We start from the raw sequence: 17,133 nt of genomic DNA on the forward strand, positions 1-17,133 counted from the left end.
GCTCGGCCCACCTTAAGTCATCTCCTTCAAGAATGCTTCTTGTGGGTCCCGATCCTACGTTAACACGTAATATAAAGGAAATACATCACACCACTACGACCATCACTGAATACCCTGGACGGTCCCAGACCAAGCCTCTTACGGTCAGCCGATCTCGCTACGTGGTATCCTGGGTTCCTTTCTGGGCAGTGCCCTCATTCACATCATAACTCAAAGGGTAACGTCCCTACCACTACGACTATCGTTGAATCNNNTACCCGACCAAGCCACTTACGGTCAGACGATCTCGCTCCGTGGTATCACGTATCCTTTTCTGGGCATCGCCCTAAATCATACATCCTTCTCGGAATACTTTCTTTAAAATTAATTACCGAGTTTGACTATTTAATTCCAACACCTTGAGAACTTTACTTTTTAATTTAGTTACGGTGTTATACCAAACAGTTTATATCACATACCCATACTAGGATTATTACATACTCAACCAATCAATCCAAATAGTCAAACACAATTGTTGTCTCTCGCCCAAGCGAGGACCCTTCACTGAAGCAAAAATTCAATCAACAATACCATTTTAAAATTGGGCATCTCTCGCTCAAGCGAGGCTCTCTCGCCCAAGCGACAATTCATCTTTAAACCTTAAGCCTTCCTCGCCCAAGCGAAGGTACTATCGCTCAAGCGAGGCCCCTTCTCGCTCAAGCGAGACATCTCTCGCCCAAGCGAGAAAGTTCCAGAAACTCATTAAAATCATGGGCTTTTTCGCCCAAGCGAGGCCTTTCCTGGCGAGGCTTGCTCGCCCAAGCGAGATTCTGTCGCCCAGGCGAGGGAGTTCCAGAACCAAAACTTCCCCTCGCCCAGTCCTCGACCAAGCCAGACTGTACTCGCCCAAGTGCGAGTTTCTCGCCCAAGCGACATGGACTTGGACAGAATACCAATTTTGCCCTTCTCGACAACTGAAAACACATTTAAACATGGTTTTTCAATTACCTGCACACAGAAAAGTTTTCAACAACATTCATGTACAATATTCAACATATTTCATCAACAATCATATATATTCAAAAGCATTCAAACATACAAAATCTTGGGTTTCTTAAAGCTCAAGTTAACTCCAAAACCTTTGAGATGGTTTAGGAGATCCGGGTGTCATATTCGGACACCACTATGTCACGATGTGTTTTCTCTCACCTTAATGAAGCGTGCTTTAACTCATCAACTAAGGGTGGTTCGGTTTCAAGGTTCGAACACCGAAATCTTCGTAACTCTTCTTGGCAAATTTTGAAAATGAGAGAGTGTGAGAGTGAATTGTGAAGTGTGAAAGTGAATTGTGAAGTGTGAGGGTTTAAGGAGAGAGGGAAATCAGATTTCCCTCTAGGCAATCATGAAAAATCTCCTAGGGTGGCTAATGATGAGCTCATGAGATATTTGAGAAAGTGATGTGAGATTTGCGTTATGAAAGTCAAATTTCACATCCCAATGTGAAATCATCACTTTGCGGACACATGCGATAAACATGCCCGAGTATTATCAGCCAATACGCAATCGGGTATTATAAATCGCCCGACTTTAATATCTGATTAGATTTTTGGATTTCGGCATTCCGAGTGAAAAATATTTAAAAGGTAGGTATGGGTGTACTTAGGGTCTATATTGACTCAAAATGAAATTACAAAGTCAACGGTGCGATCGGAATTCGATTCCGAGTTACGGAACTCAAAAACCACTTTTTGAGTCGTACCGGGTGAGATTCGGCCCCGACAACGGTCCGAAACCGACTGTCTCTGAAAATCCTAAAAATTTACCACTAAATTGGAAATATAATTACAAGACTAAAACTCAACTAGAGGTTCGTCTAATTCTTTACCGAAAATTCCCAGAAATTCATTTTCGAAAATATAATTAATAACAATATTAATAAGATCTTATAATTCCAAATCGTAAAATTCGCGGTGTTACAACACACACATGACAGAGGTAGAGAACCAGATTGGTAGAAAAATCAAATACATGAGGTTAGACAATAGTATGGAGTAAAAAGACTCACAATTTCATAAGTTCTGTGAGGAACATGGCATTCACAGACACTTTTCAGTGAAGAAGACTCCTCAGTAGAATGGTGTTGCAAAAATGATGAATATAACTCTTTTAGAGAGGGCCTGATGTATGAGACTGAATGCTGGAATTTCCAAAGGATTTTGGGCATAGGCACTTAGTATGACATGTTATGTCATCAATAGATTACCATGGGCTTCATTGGAGGGTATATTTGCAGAAGAAGTATGGATAGGTAACCCAATCAATTGTAATATGTTACACATATTTGGTTGTCTTGCTTATGTACATGTACCTATTGATGAATAATCTAAACTTGATCACTAGTCAAATATGTGTATCTTCATTGGGTATACCAAAGGTGTGAAGGGGTTCAAGTTCTAGGATCCAATTTCCAGAAAAGTGGTGTTGAGCAGAGATGTAGTGTTTGATGAAGATTTCATGCTGAAACAGACAGTTTTGACAGAGGTGCCCACGCTAAATGGAGAGACTTGATGATCGAATATGATTCCAATGAGCAGGGAAACGGTTCAGCTGAAGAAAGGCAATGCTCTAGTTCAAGTCAAGAACATGATAATTCTCAGGCAGAGAGTTCAGGTGTGCAAGAGTATCTACTTGCCAGACACAGGGATAGACGCCCTATCAAATCTCTAGAGAGATATGGCTTTGACGATATGGCTTCGGTTGCTCTCCATATTATTTCAGGATATCCATGTAGTTTTCAAGAGGCTATAAACAGTCATGAGAAAGAACAATGGATGGGTGTCATGATGGAGGAGATGGAGTCTTTACATAAGAACCAAACTTGGGAGCTTGTCCCATTGCCCCGAGACAAGCGTGCAGTTGGGTTCAAGTGAGTGTACAAGAGGAAACCATCAATATCAGAAAAAGAAGGGGAACAATTCAAGACTCGTCTTGTAACAAACATGTATTTGTAGCAGAAGACGATCGACTACAATGAGATTTTCTCCCTAGTGATGAGACACAATTCTATCAGGGCAGTGCTTGCCTTGGTAACCATCCAGGATATGCACTTAGAATAGATGGATGTGAAGATTGTCTTTCTCCATGATTAATTAGAGGTGAAAATTTACATGACACAACCAGAATGGTTCAGTGCATGTGGACAGAGTCACTTGGTTTGCGTGTTGTAAAAGTCTCTTCTATATGGTTGAAGTAGACTCCCACATAATGGTACAAGAGTTTTGACACTTATATATTGAAGCTTGATAACAAGCACTGTGAGTATGATTGTTGTGTTTATGTGAGAAGCCTTGATGATGGTTGTTTTATTTTTATGCTACTTTATGTTGATGATATGTTGATTGTTGCTAATCATTTGAGTGATATCAATGTGCTTAAAGTCATGCTAGGTAAGGAGTTTGACATGAAAGATTTAGAGTCTGTTAGGAAGATTCTTGGGATGGAGATTCACAGGGATATGGGAGCTAGAAAACTATAGCTCTTCCAACAAAGCTATGTTGAAAAGATCATAGAGAGATTTGATATGAGCAATGCTAAAGTAGTGAGCACTCCATTAGAAAATCACTTCAAGCTTTCCCTAGATCAGTATCCAAAGACAGATGAAGAGAATCAATACATATCAAATGTTCCATATGCCAATGCAACGGGTTGCTTGATGTATGCTATGGTTTGTACTAGACCGGACTTGGCACAAGTGGTTAGTCAAGTATATAAGTACATGTCGAAACTAGGAAAATAACATTGGGAAACAGTCAAATGGACTTTCAGATATTTGAAGGGTACATTTCTCGGTATCATGTTTCACAACCAACAGAGTAAGCCTTCAGTTGTTGGTTATGTTGTTTCGAACTATGTAGGAGACTTGGATGATAGAAGGTCCACAACAGGAATTGTCTTCACCTTGGTAGGTGGACCAACTATGTGGAGATCATCAGTTCAGTCTGTTGTTGCTATGTCCACAACTGAAGCAGAATACATGGCACTTGGTGAAGCTCCTAAGGAAGCCATATGACTTATGGGGCTGGTAAATAAATTAGGCATTAAGCATTGTGAAGTTTCGCTGCATTGTGACAGTGAGAGTGATATCTTCTTGGCCAAAAACCAGGTGTATCATGCTAGGACCAAATATATTGATGTGAGATTTCACAAGATCGGAGAGTTGGTAGATTGTGGGTAGATACTATTGCAGAAGGTTCACACTTCAGAAAATGCAGCTGATACATTAACCAAGGCGGTTATGGTGGACAAGTTCAAGCATTGCGTGAACTTGCTGAACATTCACTGATGCTAGACTATGGAGCGCCCCCAACCCAATGGCGGAGATGGAGATTGATGATATTCGTCAAGATGGAGATTGTTGTGCAATGACTCATATCTCTAGATAACAGCAATACAAGTTATGAGTTTTGGCTAATATAAATGGTTGAGGTAGAAGGCTATATATTTATGTTATGTAAACCTAATGTAAAAAATAAGGAGAAGAATAGCTAAACACAAATCCTAATTCTCTAATACATAGTGGTAGCCTCTCAACGTTCCCGATAACATTAGCACAATTGGCTGAACCTCGTTACGAAATTCCTTATGTTATTCTCTTATCTATACTATTTTATTATTTGATTGTTTACTTGTTCCTAACAGTATACCAAAAATTCTTATTTTGAAAAGACCATAGTGATAAATCATACACTCTGTTGTTAAGTATAATATGCAAAAATAACAGAACCGTTAACCCAAAGTCTTAATTAATAAAAAGGTGGGGTAAAATTTTTACCGTAAAAAAGATGGAAGAAGCTCCCCATATTACAAATTCATAAACAATAATAATATAAGTTTCATATTTATGCATAATTTAGTGTAAAAATTTACATCATTCATTATTCATTTGATTGTTTTTTTGAAAAGTTAATGATAATTAAATATGAATAATAGATGAACAGTGACACTATTTAAAACTCATACATTATTGGTACATGTATTTTTTTTCCTTAAATCATAGTAGCTAATTGTGACTATTGAGCTTAAGTAGAAGATGTAAAAAAACCACCCCTACATCATTTTATCATTGCCATTCACTTGCATGATATTATCGACCACTATATTCTTAGACTGGTTAAGTGTATACATGATATTGACAATACTGACTCGGGAATGGATTACATACTATTTAGAATGAGGTGTAATGGATGATAAAAAATGACCAACTACAATGTGATCCAACCCATTGAAGATTTGAAGTTAAAATAAAAAATAAGGGTTATATGTTTTCACTTCTTTTCTTTCTGAATCCATTACTAAATGACCATAAAAAAATTTCCATTGAAAACTAATATTATCCACTATTCAATAATCATCTACAAGAAATCTAATTGAGATGGTGAACTTCCTATGCTTTGTTTTGATTGTTCGAATATTGAAATCTAAATCATTTTTACATCAAATTATCTCCTAATTTTTGTCACTAATATGTTTTTACCAATTGACTAACACAGTGTGGAACAAATTGCTGTGACCAAGTAAACATTACTTCACCAAATGACCCAAACTATGTATGACTCTACCTACCAATGGGACCCACATCTGCTGTCCCACATTTTGTAACACTCTATGTACCACTTACTCTGATTAGTTAAAAAAAATTATTTAAATTAAAATTGTCATTATTAAATATTTTTCTAGCCAATCACACATCCTGACACATGGAGTGACATAAAGATGTGGGACAGCAGATATTGTCCCCTCACCAATGCACTTCTTGTAGCCAAAATGCCAAATCATCAACACCTAAAACACCTCCACAAAAAACCAACATTGACTGCACCTTCAACATGAAAGCAAAAAACTAAAATAATAATAATGACTTCAAATATAAAAATTCCATAGTACCTGCAAAATAATGAACCACCATGGAAGTGCTCAGCTGTGTTTGTCTTTTCTCCACATACATGATTAACGTTCTTTACAACAATCCATATTTTTTTTCACATTTTCATGTGGGTATGGCTGTATGGCTCATTAAGCTACATGCTTCATAGAGGTATCAAAGCATAGGATAAAAGTCTCTTTCTAGTATCCTACCTGTCCTTCTTACCATTTCCAAACCAATCAGACATATCTTCATCATCAGAAGATCCTAACTCATCATCAGTGCTCTTGATATCAGAAGATCCTAACTCATCATTAGTTTCACTTTCCCACCGATTTAACAACTCATTCTTAGCTGCTTCTCTCCTTCGTGCCGCAGGTAATTCAGCCTTACCTCCAGCAATAGGAAAGTCTATAGACTGTGAAGGACCATTTGATGTATTTAAGTAGTTGCGATCTTCAACTCTATCCTCTGTGAATCTCCACACAGGTGAATCTTTATTCCTGTTTTTTCTTCCTGAAAACATTGATGATTTGTCACTACTATCACCATGATGTCTCACGAAACTCATTCTGCTATTCTTTGGGTAGTCTTTATCTTCATGTTGAGGTTGATCAGAAGAGTTTGAAGCATTTAACACCTTAGGTCGTCTATGATCGCATTTGAGGCAAACCATGTTTCTTCTGAAATTGATGTAGTTGCACCTACATAAACGGGATTCCAATCAATTCAAATAGGTAACTAAAAAGGGTTCAAACTGTGGTCATTTCACACTACACTGAAACAAAAAATCTACATGATTAAAGAGAACCTACGAGTCGCATTCCCATTCCCCTGGATTAAGGTGGCGCTTGGGAGGCTTCTCTTTGCATAGGAAACATCTTGTATTCTTTGCAAAATTCAGAAAGTTGCATCTGCAGAATTCAAATTAGTGATCTGAACTAGATATTAATACTGGTTATATTAAGTCAAATTATATGAGCAACCCTTACTTAATACATATCCAGTCTCCCTTCTTTAAAGGTAAGTGATTGTTATCCTCCTGCAATTGCTTGATTCTTTCCTCACAAAAGCTGTCACAGCGCAGGCACTTGATATTTCTTGCGAAGTTGTTGAAATTGCATCTAGCCAATGAAAGGTTAAAATGATAACGTAAACAAATGCCGGAGAAAATAGTGCAAGTTTTATTGCAATAAATAATTACTGCATGGAAATTAAGCTACTTGGGGCAAAACCAGTCGCCTGGCTTCATCAGAACATCTGCTTTGCCCTTGTCTCGCGGATTGTGAACGACTTGTCCAATGAGAACCTTTGCGGTGTCTGGACGATTAGAATCTTCCTCTTTAGTACTGTGCTCTACTATTACTCTAAGCAGACTTATCACAGATTCTTTTACATTTTTATTTATACATGGTTTGTTCTGTACTGAACCAATAATCGGGTCAAGCCCATAAGTCAAAATAATGCGCATAACATCCACTGTTCTTCCACCTTCATCTTCACGCGCCTTGACAAATGCTCTGTCACAGTCTCCCCTCAAATTGCAGGAGCTGCAGACCTGGTCGAGGCACCAGTACACAAAGCTTCTAGTTATTGATCAAAGGAAAGAAAAAATAGTTGGATCTCAAAAATGAAGGAAATTGTGAAGTATGCAATTAACAAAATGACACTTGGTCATCACTTACATTTCCCTCGTCAATGCCCACATGTGCTCTCAATCGCTTTCCTGAGTTTATGACTTTCCTATCTAAGCTTGGACAACCTAATGCTACAGTAACTCCTATATCTTTTAGAGGCAACAACCTGACAGCAAAGTCATTTGAAAAATAGCTTAGTTAAAATTATGTTTACTTCACAACTATTGAATTAGAAAGAAAAAAGTATGTAAATAAAATCATTAAATTAAATGAGAGAGAACTTCATTAACCTAATCCATTAGCAAGAATATCACATTAATCCTGAAATCCACACTAGCTATGTAATGTCAAAGGGTCATGTTAAGGAAACCAAACTTATAAATTTGTCTTGGAAATTACAGCATTTGAGTTTTCTAAGTCTTGAATGCAACACTTATAATGCACATTTCCCATTTTGAATGCTTAACCAATGCCCTTAGGGCACTGGTCAACATTCCCTAATGTTAAATAATAAGCCTTCTTTTCTCTTACAACCTATTGCCTGGATGTGTGATCCCCATATACAGCTATGTACTCTAAAATATCATGTCAGTCTCAAATACAGCTAATAAAGTTCAAAACAACACCTACTCATATTTTCTCACAATTAAGATATGACATAAAGCTCTGACTTCTTTATGCACTTTTCTTAATTTTATCTCACAATGACTTCTAAAAAATGACCATATCAATGAATATGAAATAGACTATATTCAAGTCTGTTTATACTTTGTGGATGATCTGGAAAAGTTCCTGTCTTTCATGATTTCTTCTAAAAGAGGCACAAAAGCATAAAGCATATGAACTTTCTTGCAAAAAGTAAGAACTAATACCCACGTTCATTATAATCATTACCATTGTTTAAAATTGTGGACCGCATCACGTGATGTGACCGCAATATTGCGGTTGTGGTGACCAACGCAAACGCATCACACCACAATAGCGGTGTGACACTGAATTACACTGATACGGCCGCATTGGGGGACAACGCAACTGCATCGGACCACATCAAATTTAAAACTATTGTTTTAACCACAAGAAAATTCACACCGCAACAGCCGCATTGACCGCAATCTCAATAACCGCAATAATAAACAATCACTTTGTTCAATCAACTTAAAAATAATGGGGAAATTTGGTTTGTAACACTTGATACCTCACGTTTTAAACATCACACTGACCTGCTTGAGGTTTATGCTACATTTAACCCTTTAGATTAAAAGTTCATGTTACCCTTACCCTAGAGCATTGAGGTTCATGCTGTGATTATATTTACCTCCTTTGATGTTTATGTTGTTATTACACTAATCCCTGCAACATAAACCTCGATCTAAATCATTGTAATTCTGAAACAAAAGGGACGCCAAATGTAGTTAAACCAAAGTAGTTGGTTAATTTCCATCTATTATTAAGCTGTCAAATTAAAACATTCCCCCACAGTGTTCTAAAATCAAACACGTTGCCTGCATACATTCAACCGAAAATATCTAGTTTGCAACCCAAAATAATAACATTAGAAATCATAGAACAATGAAAATATCAAATAAATCAGATTATATCATATGCTACCAATTGTTTCTTATTACCTTAAAAGATCAAACCGGTCTCTACCAAAATTCAAACATGCAGTTCTAAGAACATTACATTCCTTCGAACCTAAATCACTATTTCCAAATGGGTTTCCTTCTGCACCATCAAAGTATCCTTTTTTAAGCAAATACTTCATCAAGTTCACCCATTCAGGCCAAGGATGCGAAATCTGAACCGCACATTCTTCCTTATTATTCACCAAACTGCACTCATCTTTTTCTTCTTTCACTCTCCATTTCCATTCAGATTCTTCGTCCAAGTTGTTAGAGACAAAGTTTAGCTTGGAGGCTTGAGCTAAGGTTTTGGTGGCAGTGTGAAAGAGTGAAGTGCGTGAAGATGTTTTATGGGGTTTGAGGAGAGTGGGATCGAAACGCTGATGAAAACGTTTCAGAACGTTTCGGAACATGGATGAATTGTGAATGCTATGGTTATACGGTTCTCAATACTGCGCTCATTTTTCTCAGTAAGCAATTCCTTCCTCAGCTGACTCTAAAATCCATGTTTTATAAATAGGTTAAACTAAATTCTTGGAAAATGTATTTCTATATGTATGAAGACAAGTGATTCAAGTTAGTCATACAAGTGTAACTAGTTCATGTTTAAAACAGTCTTACGAGAATCGGACTGGACGGACGACTGGTCTGACATCTGACCAGACTTGAAAATGGCTTCGGTTTATAGTTTTAACCAAATTAGGATTGAACCGCTTTGAACTGGAGAAATTTCGGTCTGACGGTGTTAAACCCGATTCAACCACATTAATCCGGGAAGTAAACCAGTGTTCAATTAAACAATAAAAAAAATAGAACATTATTCATATATTTTGTTTTACTCTGGTCCAAAAAAGATAAAAATATGTTACTTCAATATAATTATACATAATTATTGATTATATAAAACTTTACATTTACATATAATTATATATTTATAGATAAAAATTATTAATTTATGTATAAAATCACCGAGTCAGACCGGACGGTTTAACCGTTTAAACCTAATACGAAACCTCTTTCGATTTGACGTCCGACTCGGGTTTCACAATATTGATTTAAAGTGTAAAATTGGTGGAATTGAATCGATTGAGTTTGATTTGATGATTCAATTCGGTTATTTTTCTCAGGAACTATTTATGTTTGGTTCGGTTCACTGTTTTAAAAATTAGGAATCGCTGGAACCGAACTTAACTAATATTAAGAAATAAATACTAAAGGAATAGTCTAATAGTGTTATTTGAATTCTTCAACCAATTTTCTGGGGGAGAAAACTTATATAATGGTGTGAAAAGATATTTTATTCTTTATATAATACTACTTACTAAATTGTTTATATATGTGCTACTTTCCTAGTGTCTTGATGATTTGGAACATATCTTTTAAGTAGGTTTGAAACTAACATACAATAAATTCTTATACATGTTTTGCTATATATGTTACTAACTGTGAATTATAATGTTACATATATCTATTATATATGTTACTAATTGATATATTATTAAATTATTATGTATCTTACTAATTGTGAATTGTGTTGTTAGAAATAAATAAATATATATATATATATTTATATATATATATTATTATTAAGTGTGGATTGTATTATCATAATGTGTTTATTCGCTTTTTTCCTCCTAAATTACATAATTTTTATACATGTTACTAACAAGCAACTAAAAGTTTCAATTTTTTACTCACTTATTTATGATTTATATTTTATAATAATAATAGGACTGTTTTTCCTTTTTATAGACAAAGAATGTCTCTTATAATATATTTTAAATTTTCAACTGATGCATGTTTTTTATAAAATAAAAAACACAGAACCAGTTGAACAATTAGTTGAGGTAAACTTAATTATATTTTTGTATTCACTTTGGTTATTGAATTGCACAAAAAGTCGAACCGAACTTTGACCTCCTACTTACTTCATTGATTTAAATGTAGAACATTTATAATTTATTCTCTACAACATTAGAGTTTAGATACTACACCCTAATATTAAATGGGAGAATATATGAATTTAGTGTCGTGTAAAAATTTATAATTTATTTGTATTATTTTTTGAAGAGTCAGTAATAATTAAACATGGGTGATGGATGATGTAGTGTAAGTGTATAAAACTCATACATTGTTAGTATATGAGTAAATTACACTGACACCCCCTGAGTTTTAGTGAAATTACACAAACCACCCCTCACTTTTCTAAACTTACACAAACCTCCCCTAGTTTTATACTTTCATTACACTGACCACCCCTGTATAATAAACAAGTGTAATTTTTTAAACAAAAAATGTGATAAATGCAATTAAGTTAAACAAAACGTGATATATTGTGTAGACAATTCTAAATAATATACAAATCAATAATCTTTATTATTTTTGGTTCGTTACGCTACATTATAAGAGTGATTTAAACAATATTTCTTTATAATTGTTGATGCATTTTGTAACAAAAAAATAATAAAGATACATTGATTTGTATATTATTTAGACTTGTCTACACAATATATCATGTTTTGTTTAACTTAATTGCATTTATCACATTTTTTGTTTAAAAGATTACACTTATTTCTTATACAGGGGTGGTCAGTGTAATGAAAGTACAAAAATAGGGGAGGTTTGTGTAAGTTTAGAAAAGTGATGGGTGGTTTGTGTAATTTCACTAAAACTCAGGGGGTGTCAGTGTAATTTACTCTTAGTATATACATCTTTTTCTCAAATAGATTATGGACAATGTAAGTATAGTTATTAAACTCAATTTGCACTAGGCAGTTCAACCAGGAACTAGATACATGATTGGTCCGAGTTGCCCTTTCAACCAATTATACACCAAAATTGGTATGAATCAGCTTGATTTGGTTAGTTTGAGCACAAAACTAGTTACTCCACCAGTTCGACTCAGTGGGTTGAATTGGTTTCAAATAACGTCATAATGACATAGTTTTGAGATGGAAAAAATGATTCTTCCAACTTTTTTCTAATTTTGGTTATCATTATTATAAGGGAGGGGACTCAATTACTCCATATCTTAGCCATCAATTCTTGGAAAATTCAATGATTTGAATTAGTGAATAGATCTAAATCATTAGATTTCTCTAGAATTGATGGCTAGAATGCGGAATAAATGGATTCCCTCCCTTATTATAATTGTTATTGTTATTTGTTAGAACAATTTTTTTTGTTAAATTAAGCTTAAAATTTATTTGTGTATTTTTGTTGTATTTAAAGCATAAAATTATGTTATTTGATGATATTTCTAACTTATTTGTGATATTTTTTGTAATAAAATCTTTATTATTGGTTATTTAATCAGGTATTTATATAATGACAATTTTTTTATATTTGAAATGGAAAATTATAAATTTAGGAATTAATAATAATACTTGTAATAAAATCTTCCTAAAATTTTGAATTTGTGTAGAATTCAGGATTTTGGACCCATTTCTTTGGTAGGTTCTTTGTATAAAATCCTTTCTAAGGTTCTTGCTGGCAGACTAAAGTTGGTTATTGGATCTTTGATTTCTTCTTCCTAAAGTGCCTTATCCAAAACCGCAGTATTGTAACACCTTGTTTTTTGCAACTTATAAATTAGGACTTTATTATGAAAAATACAGGGAATGTTTATTGAAAGATAAATTTAACATGTTAGAAAATCATAGTAAATTCAACTGTCAGGTTCAAAATACAGAAATATCACATTCTATATCAACCCTAAAAACGAGGCATTATGATCCACCTCAAACTCAACCACGAACATAATTATCCATGTTTAAGTATGTAGCTTTACAAAATTATTAATTTTATCTTAACAAAATGATTATAAAAGACATCATATATGCAAAAAGGGTCATTCTAAAATATTTTTCATAAAATGTAACTTATACAAAAATTAGTTCAAAAAGACCAAAGGTATTCATACATATGAGTCAATAAACGCAACATATACAAGATACTTAACTATACACTAATTAAGTTCTTCTTGTCTACATTCCCCTCAATGGATATTCAAAGTGCAACTACATCAACCTGAGCATACACATAGTATAGACAAAAGAAAGGACAGAGAAGCGAGTAAGAACCAACTACGGTGACCACAACGAGAGATTACATAAAGAAATAACATTAAAGTGAAACAATCTATATGACAACTAAAACCAAGCTATGTCAAACATGTGCAAAGGATACATGAAGTTAATATCTTACACAATAGGGTACTCAAATTCCCAATTTATATATCTTTCATGCAATGTTTATGCAATTCAATCAACCAATCACCACCAAAATTATAATACCCGAAGGCCAAGATCCTACACGAAAAGCGATCGGGAGTACATAAATCCTTAACAACGACAAGTAAAAATATCAATTGTTGTCCAGTACCTCTAATTGAGGTGCTTACGTGGTAAGCCTAATTTGTTTCAGGATTCCTCTCTATCAACCATGAAATGCGCAACATGGTGTCATAGATCGCTTAGTTTGCATGTAGGACTATCCTAGTCATACGTGTTATAAGACTAGACCCTCAATGGACTATCTCACCTAAATAATTCCTCAAGGCTTCTTAACGAATGACTGTTATTTCCACCCCTACTCAAATCCACAATGATATTTCTATCACTTTTTTTTTTATTTTTCTCCAACTCCAACTACAAGAGTGCAATGCATGCACACTAACTGAAGTTAGCTCATTAAGTTTTTTAAATCAAGGTTTTACCAAAAAAATTTAACAAACATCACTTAAGTTAGTTGTCTCAACCCAATACATTTCTATCATGTCAAGCCTAACAGACGAGCTGAAGACACTAACTTAGTCATCAAAAATCATTAGGCAAAACCCCTAATCTCACTGCACTTTCAACCGTGTGATTAGCCATAGGCTCTCATTAAATCCAATCTTTCCAAAAATTCCACCTAAGTTAGTTGTCTCAGCTCCAATGTATTTTTACTATGACATGTCCTCGAGATAAGCTCAAGACACTAACTTATTGATCCAATCAATGTTATGAAACCCGAGCTAAACATCAACCCAGAAGAGGTCCTATATAGGTTTTAACCGGTTAGATAGTCTGATCGTATCGAACGATATCATAATATCATATATAATTATAAATATATTATATAATTAATAAAAATTCGTGAATAAAACACTTATCAATATAATGTTTTGCATAATGCAATGCATACACATAAATAAAAATAAAAGTGCATCAAACAAGTTTAAGTATTACATAATTAGAATTATAAACAAAAACACAACTATCTCATAAAAGAAATTAAATATTCTAATTCATTCAAGTATCATTGTCTTCATTAGATCCTAAATTGACATTGACGGTCAGTGATGTACTTTGAGTGTAACTATCTATATATTCTTAAGGAAAAGAGTCCAAATTAAGACTTTCATCAATAGTAACATTTCGTTCTTCAACCATACCTGTAAATTAGAATATAGATTAGATTAATTTATATAACAATGACAACATTGTTGAACATTATAATATGTTAAAAACAAACATTCATCATCCTTTGTTAAATCAAGTATTGGATTTGTCAAGTCATATATATAGAGCATTTTTTCTATTTCATCATAATCAATCAATGAAGTTTCTTCTTCTTCTTCTTCAATAATCCAAAACTCAATATTCTCCATACTCTTATAGTCAACATGATCAAGTGTTCTTCTTTTATAACTGCCCTATAATTCCAAAAAAATATATATCAATACCAAACAGAAGTTACATAGTAAGTATTGAAAATTAAGTTAAAAACAAACCTATTTTTTCAGCTAAAGTTATAGTGGACATAAACTAGATCATACAATCTTCTGTGCTCCAATTTATTCCTCTTACTTGTGTGTATTCTTTCAAATACACTCCAGTTTCTTTCACAACTAGAAGAAGATGTTGTTTGACTCAAAATTTTAATATCTAATTGAGATACCATAGGAGCACTAAATCCAAATTGTGACCACCACTGATCTAAAAAATATCACAAAAAAATAGTATATCATTAAAGTATTACACTATTATAAAATATTTCAATAAATTGAGAAATTAAAATCTTACCCGGTCGCAAGTGTTTCACTGTTTCAATTGTCATTGTATTACCAAAACTCTCAACTTTATCATGATAGAGGCAACTTTGTCTAAAAAGGTCTGTATTGTTTGTGGTAACTTTTACTTGTAATACATCAAGCCAACCTTGTTGAACCTCTAGCTTGATACAAAAGTTCTCTTTATCACAGTAAAATGTTGGATTCAAAAAGTAAGCAGCAAAATGTAATTTTGTTCTAAGTTGTTTATCTCATCTTTGCTTTATAGTTCTTGTATAAGGCTTATACAAAGACTTTTTGTTCATGAACACACTCTTATAGTTTTCCTTGCTCTACGCATTCCATCATACACATAAGGTAGAGAAGGCCTCTTATCAGCATAAACAATTCTTAACAAACGGATTAGTGGAGCCACAATATTAATAATAATTGCACAATCATTCCAAAACCTAGTATTCATCACTACCTCCACAAGTCTATTTGCTTTCTTGTCCCTATAATATCAAGAATTGATAAAAATTTTACTAGTGACCAAATCTTGCAAATCATGTTTATGTTCATGAATGTTTTTCACTGCAATGAAGGTTGTTGCAAAACGAGTTGCCTAGGACGTATGATTTCCTTCCATCCTTGTTTTTTGCTTAACCATTCTAACAAAAACTTATGATTATACACAAACATTGTTATATCAGAGGCACATTTAGCTAAGGTACTCACATGCTTCAATTTCTGAATGTCTCCTAGAATCAAATTTCAACAATATGCAGCACAAGGAGACCAATATATAGATGGAAATTTCTCATTTAACATAGCCCTTTTAGCTTTATAATTTGCAGCATTGTCGGTAACCAAATGCACAACATTGGTCAATCCAAAAACTCAACTAAGTCAATGAACAAATTACAAAGTGTTCTAGCATTTTTAACGACATCAGATGCATCAACAGATCTAATAAAACTTATTCCTTTTGGAGAATAGACAAAAAATTGATAAGCTGCCTATTTCTTTGGTCTTGCCACCCATCAGCCATAATGGTGCATCCCGTTTCTTTCCAAAAAATTCCTAAAGTTCTCAACTAACAACTCACCCTTCTTTTTCATTTAATGCAACAAATTAGATCGAATGACATAATAACTAGGACCTTTATAACCAAGACTAATTGCAACAATTGCATCTATCAGAGGTTGATAGTAAACCGAATTTCAACAATTAAATGGGATGCAACAATAAAAAAAGAATTGAGCAACTGCCATATTAGCCTTATGAATGACATCCTTACTTGCAAAACCCATTTTGATTGAAAGTTGTGCTCCAGGAGTAGTTCTTGGAGCAAAACCTAAAGTGTGTCTTATCTTTGGCTTTCGTTGGTATTGGTGGATTTAGAATTTCCTCATCCGAATCTTCTTCCCTTCGAATTTGATTAGTGTTAGGTATCAGTGGTTAAAATACACCTAGAAGGGGGGGGGGGTTGAATAGGTGTAGCGGTTAGAATATCCGCTTTTCGAAAACAACACTTAATGCTGAATTAACCCCAGATTTATCGATTAAAGGAATAGAGATAATCGATTAACGCAATTGACTTAATCGATTAAAACAGAACAGCAAGTTCAAACAAATTCAGTTTCTTGCACGACAATTAACCGATATTGAAATGAATACACAGAGCTTAGAATTTTATCAGAGTATTAACAGTATAGCATAGAAACAGAATATAGCAATTAAATCTACTATACAAGTTAACCGATTAAATGCAATAAAGAGAGAAAGAGAGAAAGAAAAAAATCCTGCAACACGATTTTTATCCTGGTTCGTTTGCGTGTCCACTTGCAAACTACATCCAGGCCTCCCAGCTGATCTGGGAGATTTTCTTCACTATAATTGAAACAATGTTTTACAAGCAATTCTTCCAATTACAAC

General features: G+C 34.1%; 1 protein-coding gene across 1 annotated transcript; it reads right to left on the bottom strand.

Moving 5' to 3' along the window:
- On the bottom strand, window positions 5,901–9,677 carry LOC109359084 (zinc finger protein VAR3, chloroplastic-like). The gene is made up of 6 exons (XM_019603607.1): window positions 9,165–9,677; window positions 7,588–7,705; window positions 7,126–7,460; window positions 6,895–7,026; window positions 6,718–6,816; window positions 5,901–6,606 (listed from the first exon to the last, which is right to left on the bottom strand). The coding sequence occupies exons 1-6, from the start codon at window positions 9,572–9,574 to the stop codon at window positions 6,111–6,113; spliced, it is 1,590 nt and encodes a 529-aa protein (XP_019459152.1). The 5' UTR covers window positions 9,575–9,677; the 3' UTR covers window positions 5,901–6,110.

The sequence above is a fragment of the Lupinus angustifolius genome, chromosome LG11 (genome assembly GCF_001865875.1).
Source record: "Lupinus angustifolius cultivar Tanjil chromosome LG11, LupAngTanjil_v1.0, whole genome shotgun sequence".
Taxonomy (NCBI): Eukaryota; Viridiplantae; Streptophyta; class Magnoliopsida; order Fabales; family Fabaceae; genus Lupinus; species Lupinus angustifolius.

What these genes read in the sequence shown, in the direction of transcription:
- LOC109359084 (XM_019603607.1), bottom strand. Translation starts at nt 9,574, where the DNA reads ATGTTCCGAAACGTTCTGAAACGTTTTCATCAGCGTTTCGATCCCACT. An exon ending in TGGGCATTGACGAGGGAAAT is followed by an intron (nt 7,461 to 7,587) that starts GTAAGTGATGAC and finishes TGCCTCGACCAG; the next exon opens with GTCTGCAGCTCCTGCAATTT. An exon ending in GGGGAATGGGAATGCGACTC is followed by an intron (nt 6,607 to 6,717) that starts GTAGGTTCTCTT and finishes CCGTTTATGTAG; the next exon opens with GTGCAACTACATCAATTTCA.